Source organism: Eulemur rufifrons, chromosome 4 (genome assembly GCF_041146395.1).
Source record: "Eulemur rufifrons isolate Redbay chromosome 4, OSU_ERuf_1, whole genome shotgun sequence".
NCBI lineage: Eukaryota > Metazoa > Chordata > Mammalia > Primates > Lemuridae > Eulemur > Eulemur rufifrons.
In genome coordinates this window covers 1,169,013-1,179,739 of record NC_090986.1, presented here as the reverse complement: position 1 = coordinate 1,179,739, position 10,727 = coordinate 1,169,013, and the positions used below count along the sequence as shown (strand labels likewise).

Below are 10,727 nucleotides of genomic sequence, written 5' to 3'. Positions count from 1 at the left end.
TGGCGACTAGGTCAAGTGATGAGCACGTTTCCTGCACCTCTCCTGTCCTGAGGGCCTCCGCCAAGCCCTGACCTCAGGAGTTCAGGGTTCTTGGTCCAGTGCCAGGTCCATCTGAGCCCGAGGCACTGGCGGCCCCAGCCTTGGTCCCTACCCACCTTGGTCCGTGGGGCGACACACCCCGGTCACAGTGGCCAGGGCTATTGTCCCCCAGGGAGGCAGCCAGAGCCTCTGAAGAGGGGACGGGTGGATCTCCCGGGCAGGTCGGATAGGGACCTGTGGGTTCGTGCCCCTGTGGAGAACAGCTGGCCCCAGATCAGCCCTTTTCGCTGTTTGTATTTTATTTTGAAACTGTTTTTAGTGGTTTTATACGAAAGAGGGAGGGGCAGCCACCTGCGTGCCAATGTCGCGTGTAATATGCGCGTGTCAGAGATAAACTGTGAGGTGGCGGAGGAAGGACCCTAAGGCAGAGGCGGGTGGGAGGAAGGACCCTAAGGCAGAGGCGGGTGGGAGGACCCCGACAGGCCGTGGCCAGCATCCTGGCATCTCGGCCCCAATACCTGCTTTTCACAAAGGGAGGCCACCGCAGGCGCTGTTCCCTGGGTCCCGAAGTCAGGGTAGGGAGGTCAGCGGGTGGGACCTGAGGGTCGGTGTGGACGGGAAGGGGGTCTGGCAGCCCAGACAAAGCGGAGCCCTCGGGCCAGAGCCCAGGGTTCAAGTGCCTCAGGCCCAGTCCCCTTGACTGTTCCTGTTTGGGAGTTGGATTTTATAACACGGATTTTATAGCCTTTTTATGGTAATTCGAGATTGTCAGAGTTGGAAGGGACCCGGGAGAGCACTATGACCACTCCCATCCCCCATAGGTAAAATGAAGCCCGGAAACGGAAATTGTCACACAGCCCGGTAGGAACAGAACAAAAACTAGAATAAAAAATCCAACTCCCAATTCAGTGTCTTTTGCGTTGCACTACACTGCCTCCCGATCTCTGGTAAGCTATTGAAGTTTCTTTCCCTGTTAGGCCTGCCACAGGATGCCGCGTCCGCTGTGCCTCCCGCCCGGGGAGGGACTGCGCCCTGCGCCCGCGTGCGTGAGCGCTGGGCTCTGCGGGGCAGCTCTGAGCTGGTCTCAGCTGGCAGCTGCCGCAGGGACCTTCCCTCCCCGTGAGAGCTCCAGAGGAGGGATGGCTGCCTCCTGGCCGAGGCCCCTCGGCAGGGCAAGGCCTCGGCTTTGTGTCTTTGTTGTTGAGGCCACCAGGGATTCAGGAAGATCCTGAATGGGTTGTCAGTTGACTGAAAAGTGAATTCCAGTGAGCTTGGACCTCCAGGGGTTTTGAGACAGTAGTAAAAGCTTGAGAACAGAGATTTTGGTGGCACCAGGCTGGGTACTTACACTCTTTCACTTTCCTTCATGCTTATTGTTTTCAGATCCAGAATGAGTATTCTACTTTTTCTACTCTGCCCGCTCAAAAACAGGAGGAAAATTGGGGCAACCAATTATAGTCACCCACAGCCACTGCGGAGGGCAGAGAGCAGGTTAGGGATGTTCTTCCCCCTTTGTAGGCAGGGAGAGGTCTTAGGAGGGTAGACTGGATGTTTTCACTGAGATGGCCCCAAGCATGCCAGTGGTTCTCAAAGTGTGGCCTCCAGACCAGCAGTGTCACCTTAAGAACGTGCTAGAAATATAAATTTTGGGGCCCCACCCCAGGCTTACTGAATCAGAAACCGGAGGGATCCAGCCGACCATTCTGTTCAGCCCGCCAGAGATCCTGGTGCAGTTGAAGTCCAGAGCACCAGTGCTCTGGGTCTCTTGCTTTGCCTGAAGCTATGGTCTTACGGGTTACGGGTCAGAGGTGGGCTGGGCCTCATCCGTGGGTGTGCCTCTCTCTTGCCCTGGGATTCTGACATGAACAGGTGAAGTTTCTTCATGGATATTTTTTTTCTTTTTGTTAATGGTGTGCTTACTATTATGGCCGATATGTAAATGTTACTCTGAATACATATTTATATACCATGTTAATGACATTCAAACATTTGTGTGCCTAGTTGTGAAGTTGTTTGCATCAGTTACTTAAAGACTATTTCAGCCTTAGTGTTCTAAGAGGTATGTTGAACACGTTTTTAAAAGCCAGCACAAGGGTCATAGCACCCTTAGTTTAGAGGAAGAGCTAATCAGAGGTGACTTCTGGAGTTATTTCAGCAAAAACTTGATGTATTTGGTTCCCATTTTCTGTGGTGACTGATTCTCAATTTAACTGCATCGTGGCTGCGTGTGATTTCTAGGCTGCTTCATGTTGCAGGCAGGTGACACTCCCAGGCTGGTGTGAACTGGGACAACAGACTCCTCTGGCCCCTTTCATTCCTCATCTTTTTCCTAAGGTCACCTCTTAGAGGGTCTCTTATTTTCTTCCAGAAATCAAATGCACAGCTGTGCTGTACTACGGAAATGCTACAATCTTGGGAATCCTTGCTGGTATCAACTATTATTGCTTTCAAAAGCTCCCAAAGTGGAGTGAGGATAGGGTGAGTGGAAGCCTTGTTTAGTTCGTACTTTATCCAAACTGTGCATAAACAATAAAGTTAGCAGAATGATACTGCAGAAACAATTTTTAAAAAGAAAACTTTTGATTAGGGTAGAATTAAATGAAGGGCAAGTTTGTAATGTGTTAGGTATTTGGTCCTTGGGAAGGCTTTTGTAATTGTTCAGGATTTTGTCACATTTTCCTGATTCCTGATTCATTCCCATCTCTTTCTCATTTTCTTCTCAGGCACAAGTATTTTCTCCTGTGCCTAAGGTCTGCCCGTCGTCTATTCCTGAATTTAACTTCATGGCTCCTCCTCCCCTGCCCAATAGAGCTGGGCTTCACTGTGCCACTTGGCAAATATTCCCCGATGACTCAGTTTTAAAATCTTTCCATTTTCACGTTTTCAGTTCTATTAAGAGAAAAATTTAGCAAGTGGCCTACATTGTAAATCATATAAACCAGAAATTCCGTGATGTCTGTTTTATGGAGTGCCAGGTCTAATCAGGGCTGGCCATTTTTTCCACACGTAAATAAAGTCCTCACAGCTCCTGACCTTCTGACAGCCCCGTACTGCACTCCGATGTGCTGTCTCTGTGCGCTTTGCCTGCGCTTCACCAAGGTCTGCCCGGCCTTCCAGCTGTATGGGGCGGCGCCATGAAAGGTGGCTTGCTCTCTACCGAGCACCTCTTGGTCTGAAAGGAAGGAGTTCGGGTTTCCTGTTTGGAAATTTCTGCATCATCCAGGTGAGTGTCATCAGGTAAGTGATAACTGTGTTTTTGGGCCACAGAGGTGGTGGCAGTGGTACACGTGCTAGAAAATCCAGAACCTACTCCCTGTGTATTTACACTGTGATTGACTCCATGGTTTCAGGAACTCAGGTTCCTTGCACACGGTTGGTCTGCGTTCTCCCTTCTTGGCTTCCACCTCGGTTCCCAGATGTCAACTACAGCTCCAGCCGCTGTGGCTACACCTCAGCCAGCAAGAGAGCGGGCTGCAGTGGAGAGGCACGTGGCCCCGCTCTGACCTCCGAGAACCCTGCTGAAAGTCCACTGATCAGAGTTTAACTAGCTGAAAGAGTAATTGGAAAATAGATCCTTTTTTATTTCATTTTAAAATTTAAATTTCATTTTTTGAAAAAAATTATTTATTTTATACATTTACATAAAAGCGAATGTATTTATCATGTACGACAGATGTTTTGAAGTATGTATATGTTGTGTAGTGGTAAAATCCAGCCAATGCATTACCTCACATAGTTTTCATTTCTGTGATGAGAACACTTAACATCCACACACTCTCTCAGCGTTTTTCAAGAATACGTTGTAACATCAGTTACAGAAATATATTCTTTATCCCAGGTGACATCTGCTCAGTTGAAATTGGGGTATAAAGAGAAGATGGAACAGGATATTAGGAGACAACTTGCTCCCTCTACCACAGGAAGGGAGGAGCAGACATCACCTCCTACTTGTCAATTTTCAAAACTTGCCCACCTATTTCAAGAGTATAAGCTGACAAGCATTGACAATTGCAAGCTGTGGCTTTCTTCTCTGTGTGGGAGCGCATTCAGGAGTCAGAGGCTGTGTAGGTTCACGCTGGGCTAGTGTGGGGTGGGGGACTGTCATGGCGAAGGGAACCCTGCTCTGGAATCTTGTGGTGGAAATGTGCTTAGGAGATCTCGGCCTCCACGTGAGCCTTTGATGGCTGCTCACGGTCCCCTGTGTGCATGGGAGTGTTTGGTGGAATGCATTCACTAGGCGCTTCTCAAGTTTTATCAAGAATCAGTTTAGAGAAAATTAATTCAGCTGCAGAAAAAGGGTACAGATTGGACTTTAAAGATGGATTTCTGGCCTTTGAAGACTTCTGGGGACATCTTAAGGTAATTGAAAGTGATTTTGGTGTCTCTTGTTTTGGCAGTTACTTTATGTAAGCAAAGACTTGGGAAGTTAGAAGTATTGTCTAACTTGGAGCTACAAGACTGTGTTCAGGAACTTTCTCTTCCTCCCTCCCTGCCACCCTTCTGTGCCTGCCTGCCTTTCTTCTCTCTCCTTCCTCTCTTTCTTCACTTCTTTGATGTTTCCTGAGGCACTGAAGCGTGCCAGAGACAGTGTTAGGCACTATGGGACGTTTGTGAACAAAGTCATGCAGGCTCTCTGCGCTTAGGCGGTTCATAGTCTGTGAGGAGATAGACTTAACTGAGGAAGTAAGAGCTTCCTTCCTCGAAGGAAGTGGGGACATGTGCAAAGGAGCCTGACTTAGTCTGAGATGTCAGAGAAGGCTTCCTTGAAGAGACAGTACCTGATCAAAGGACATGAGGATGAGCAAGAGTTAACTAAGCACAGAGGAGCAAGCGGCATCCCAGGCAGAGGAATAGTTCTGGTAATAACCTGGAAGCAGAAAGGAGCAGGGAGAGAGAATAAAGGAGGAGAGTGAAATGAGGCCACGGAGGCTGGACTCTGCAGGGCTTTGTAGGCAATGAAAGAATGAGATTATTTTATTCCAAGAACATTCATGTAGTTATTTTTCAATATTCAACAAATGCCTACTATGTGCCAAGTGCAAGGACAAAAACACTTGCCCTCATGGAGCTTACTTTGTATCAGGAGAAGACACACAGTAAACAATATAAGTAGTTAAAACTATGCCATGTGTTAGATGGTGATACATGATAAGAGTGATGGGAATTGCTAAAGGGATTTACGAGGAGGTTAAGGGGCGGCATTGGTGCATGTATTTAGATTTGTGTCTGGAGACCCGTTTGGCTGCATCTTGCAAATTAAGCTGTGGTTGTGTATGTGGGGGTGGGGCAAGGAGGCGAAAGGAAGGCCTGTAGGGAAACTCCTGCATCATCCAGGTAAGGGCTGACTGTATTTTGGGGCCACGGTGGTGGCAGTGGTAACCACCCAGGGGTCACTTTGTGGAGAGGTGAGGCAGCATACGGTGAGGGGGTGGATGTGGGCAGCGATGGAGACCCAGGGACCCTGCGCAGTGGCACTGGAGGAGGCCCAGGCTTGAGGGCAAGATTCCGACTTGGTTTCCTGGCATGGTGAATTTGAGGTGCCTTTGAAACATCCAGTGGGAGTATCCAGGGAGAGCGGCGTTTGTGGTGAGGCACCTGGGAGAGATGTCTGGCTGGCCCCTAACTACATACGAGTGATGCTGGTGTCGGGTGGTAACTGAAGCCGCGGCCGTGAACGGGAGTGACTAGAGAGTGCGGACTGAGAAGAGAAGGGTCTGGCCAGGTTTCGAGGATCTTCCTCACTTAATGGGAAGCAGTGGGCCAGCAGTAGGAGGAAAACCAGGAACATGGTGTTACCACCAAGGGAAGAAAGATTTTCGAGAAGGAAGAGCTGGAAAAAGGCCCACACTGTTGTGATTAGGTAAGAGAATGTTTTCGTGGCTATCTGTTCATCCGACAGGTATTTACTGATGGACTCCATGTGCCAGGTGCGCTTCTAGAAGCTGAGAATACAGCATTCAGGAGGAAGGCCTGTGCTTTCCTGAACTGAAAAAGGAAAAGAGCTGAAAAGAAACGATTGGGGAAATAGCCAGAGTTCAAGGGCACTGTGGGCCCTGCAGCTTTTACTGGGGGTGAGACTGGAAGTCTTTGAACATTCAATCCCACAGGGATGATGGGCATTGCACAAGGATGGCTGAAGAGGCCCGGATGGAGTTGGCTGAGGTGGGGTCAGGGGAATGAGGCATGGAATCAGATGATCTGGGCCACTTTCTGAAAAAGGAAGGTGGTGGCTGGAGGGGAATTGGGGGCTGCCCCTTCCACTTCTCTGCATATAGATTTGGGGCTCAACTTCTCATTCCCAAAGGGGATCCGAGAACAGGATCCTGGAGCCACAGACACATCCTGTGTATGAAAAGTCCCCTGAAATAGACTAATCCTTCCTTCTGCCCCAGTGCGCATGACTGAACGGACAGCTCAGGCACTTGTCTCCCGGGCCGCTCTCCCGGCGTTAAGCATTTCTTCTGACCCCACACTTCCCTGTCACCTTCCTCATTGCCCCTGCCACTTCCTTGTTCCTGAGGCTGTAGATGATGGGGTTGAGCAAGGGCGTGAGAACAGTGTAGAAGACAGATACCACATCGTCTTGCCCCAGAGAGTGGTAGGATGCAGGTAACATGTAGGTGTAGACGAGGGGCCCATAGAAGAGGTTGACGACGGTCAAGTGGGAGGAGCAGGTGGTAAGGGCCTTCCGACGTCCCTCCACAGAGTGCATCTGGAGCACGGCCGCCAGGATGAGGACGTAGGAAGTGGTGATGAAGGCAATGGGCACCAGCAGGACCACCACACCTGTCACAAAGAGCACCTGCTCACAGGCCTCTGTGTCTGCACAGGCCAGCAGCAGCAGTGAGGGCACTTCGCAGAAGAAGTGGGCGATCTCCCGTGAGCCACAGTAGGGGAACTGCAGGGTCAGTGAGGTCTGGATGGAGGCGTTGAGGGACCCTCCCAGCCAGGAGGCCACAACCATGAGCAGGCAGACCCTGCGACTCATGAGTGCCAGGTAGCGCAGAGGGTTGCAGATGGCCACGTAGCGGTCGTAGGCCATGAGGGCCAGCAGAAGACACTCTGCGGCTCCCAGGAACATGAAGAAAAACATTTGTGCCCCACAGCCCCCAAAGGAAATGCTCGTCCAGCCAAAGAGGAAGGCCACTATCATCTTGGGGACAGTGACCGAAGTAAAGAAGATGTCCAGAAAGGACAGCTGGCTGAGGAGGAAGTACATGGGAGTGTGGAGCCGGGCATCGGCCCAGATCAGGAGGACCATGGCGGTGTTGCCAGCCATGGCAAGGATGTAGACCAACACCACCACGCTGAAGAGGAACAGGTGCATCTGGCTGTCATTAAAAAGGCTGGTGAGGACAAAGCCAGTGGCGGAGGAGTGGTTCCAGCGCTCCCTGCCTGTCCCCCGCTGAGCCTCACTGTTAGGAGGGAAACATTCGCTGAGAGACACAGAGAAGGGGTGATGGACGAAGACAGCAGGAGGGCAACAACTGGGAAGGCTGGGGAAGCGGCAGCAGAAGTTCTTCATAATGTTCTTGCAAACTTTTGCGGGTGAACATTATTTCACAATGAAATGTCAGCACAGAAAGCCTGGTGCGCAGCCAGAGCCGTGCTCAGAGGGAAACCTGGGACTCAAAATGCACATGTCAGGGAAGAGGCGAGACTGAACACCAGTGATCTGAGTGCGATGCGCACTGCCTGGGGAATGGATACGCTTGAAGTTCTGACTGGGGGGGATGGGGTGGAGGGGAGGCGAGGGGTGCACACCTACATGATGAGTGCGATGTCCACTGTCTAGGGAATGGACACAATTGAAGCTCAGACTCGGGGGGATGGGGAGGCATGGGCAATGTATATAGCCTGATCTTTTGTACCCCCATAATGAGCTGAAAAACAAACAAAAAATAAAAATAAAAACAAACATTAAAAAAACAATACTGAATATAATTAACAATATTTTGTTAATTTAAACAATCTTCTTTAACCTAATATACTATTTTGAGTATATTAGGTTAAAGAAGATGCCTGCAAATGAAAGACTGAAAGATATAATTAATAGTATTCTGATCAATCTTGGAAAAGTCTTTTTGATATATTTCCCAGAAATTGAGAAATTGATGTCTCTAATGATGGTAACATATCTCTTCACAATTCCGGATGATTTCCATTTCTTTGTTTGCAATAAAATTGAGGAAGACATGAAAAAAAAAAAAAAAGCTTGAAAAAGAACAACAGCGTATTATAGGCCCCTATGTGGTGTAAAAAATGCTTATATAACAATATTTCCAATACTTAAACAAAAATGTGCACAGAAAAAATAAAAACAAAACAAAACAAAAAAGCATTTACTCTTGTGCCTAACTCGAGGCCTAGATCCACAAGTACACAAACTATGTGGTTCAAAATTCTTATTTACTTGATGATCCACGTGATACATTTCTCTTAGAAATAGGTGAGAGCTGTGTCTGTGGCCGGCGTGGTGGGTTTGCCAGCGAGTATTGCTGCGTGAGCATCACCTGGCCTCTCAGGAATCCGGGACTCGTACTTTTTATGCTCAGATGCCGTAATTGTCTTAGGGATTTCTGACACTATGCTCTCCTCATCCTCATACCATTGTTTTCTTACCTTCATTTCAATACTTCTATGACAGCTGAGTCTTATCTGAGTTAAGAAGATTTCTCAAAAGCTTTTTGATGATGGTTGGGCCTTGCTGTGAATAGAAATCTATGAACTCCGTGTTGGGAGTGAGTGAGCCGGACTCGGCAGTTTCCCGTGAGAGCCGTCTGGAGCCCTGAGCTCCTCCCTTCTCAAGTCAAACCTCAAGGAACTACGAGTTAAGCTATCATGGGAAAAAAGAGGCAGTTTTAGGAGGTGTGGATGAGGGGCAAGTCAGAATCAATTATGCTGCCCCCAAGGACGAGGCTGCGTGACAGCCAGGGGGGACCTGCCTGCCGGGCAACTCCCCAGCCACTGAGGTCTGCGGGATCCTAGGGAATGCCTCGAATCCTGGCTGGCATTTCTGGGCTTGAGTCTGGTAGCAGATGACTTCAGTGGAGTGATCAGAGGGAAATACCGTGAGCGTCCCAGTGTTCTATTAAGGAGTTGAGACTCTGAGAGAATGCTAAAGCTGGTGGCTTCACTGGGACAGGGTGGGAGGGGCAGCCAAGTGTCTCAAAGGCACAGCATGTCAGAGATGTGGCCGGGCTGCCCAGTCTCTAAGCGTGGTCTGTGTTTCCTACTTCCCGGAATCTAATCCTCGGCTGTGGGCCGTGAGTGCCTGTGCTTTTCAAAGCTTCCAGGCTGCTCTGAGCTGCAGTCTGACTTGAGACCCACTGACCGGCCCGCTGCCCACATCTTACCATATCATGGTCGAAGGTGCAAAGGGGCTTAGAAGCTGGGACTTGACCCAGGTCCCATTTCTAGACAGCGGGGAGCTGTGCCAGAAAGCGGGTCTCCGTGGTGTTTGTCCTGGCCCTTCCTGCTCTGCCAGGAGCCCCTGCTGTCTACAGCCTTAAACCCCTCATTCTGCAGCCGCTCACACTGGGCATGGAGACCCCTTAGATCTAAGTCAGACATGTTTCAGAGTATAGCAGCGTCCACCTCAAAAGCCCCTCTCTGGAGCTGAGCACAGAAATCGACACGGTTAAACTCAAACTTTTGAGACAGACATGGCTTAGAGTGAAGACATGACACACCGCACCTCATGTCTGTATTTGATGATGCTTTGCCTGAGAGCCTGCCTGTGACTTGCAAACCGACCGATTCCCGCGTCTGTCGCCACCTGCCTCCCTTCCTCAGGCTCCCACAGTCCGGGACTCTCCCTCTGCCCCTGATTACACCAGGGCCAGGTCCTGGGCACAGAGCCCACCCCAGTTACCCAGACCCTGCCATCCTAAACCCACTCAGCTGTGCGCCCTGGCTCCCCGGGTCCTTCCCAGAGAAGCCACAGCGAAGGCCTTTGTCTGTGCTCTCCTCTTCCTCCCTCTGCCCCCTGGCGGGCTCCGCGTGGCACGCCTGCTCCCTTTCTTGGGGGGCTGTGAGTAACAAGCTGTCTTTTCAATGGCAGTCACCTGACCTGTTGGCCTTACCATACCTGAATAAAAACAAAGTCTCGGGTATTTTTAAAAACTTTCCTCTAAAGAGAATTTTCTCACATGGTCCCTCTTTTGGCATCTTGTAGGCACAACTTGCTTGGTGCCTCACATGTCTGAGAACCCCTGTGATTTACAGCCGGAAGGAGCCTAGTCGCCGTTTTATTGGTGAGCCGCGTGAGCCTTGTTCAAAACCTCTTTTGTTTATTTATTTTTGGTCAGGAAACACTTGACCTTCTAGGCCAGGTCCGGAATCCTTGCGCTCGCGGCAGAGCGGGCTTTCCCGCAGCGCCGTGACGCGCACGGTGGGCGGCGCCGCTCTGCTGTGGTGTCCCGTGCGTGGCTGTGTTCAGCAGCCGCCTGGACACTGCCCTCCGGACGCCAGGAGCAGAGCAGCCTCCGCACACTGCCCAGCGTCCCTGCAGGCCACGGTCACCCCGGTTCAGAGCCTCTGCACTGGAGCCCGCCATCACTTACCTTTGTTTCCTTTCTCTGAACTAAAAATCGTAAGCCCCCCAGCTGACTGAATGGACCCCTCTTGGGCAAGGGGGCCCCAGAAATACCCTAAAGCTGAGTTGCTGGCCCTGAGAAGGGAGGTCA

At 50.3% G+C, this 10,727-nt stretch overlaps 1 protein-coding gene across 1 annotated transcript; it reads right to left on the bottom strand.

Moving 5' to 3' along the window:
* Positions 1-6,487: 6,487 nt before the first annotated feature.
* Positions 6,488-7,564, bottom strand: LOC138382885 (olfactory receptor 2Z1-like). Its single transcript, XM_069467502.1, has one exon. The coding sequence runs from the start codon at positions 7,562-7,564 to the stop codon at positions 6,488-6,490; it is 1,077 nt and encodes a 358-aa protein (XP_069323603.1).
* Positions 7,565-10,727: the final 3,163 nt, after the last annotated feature.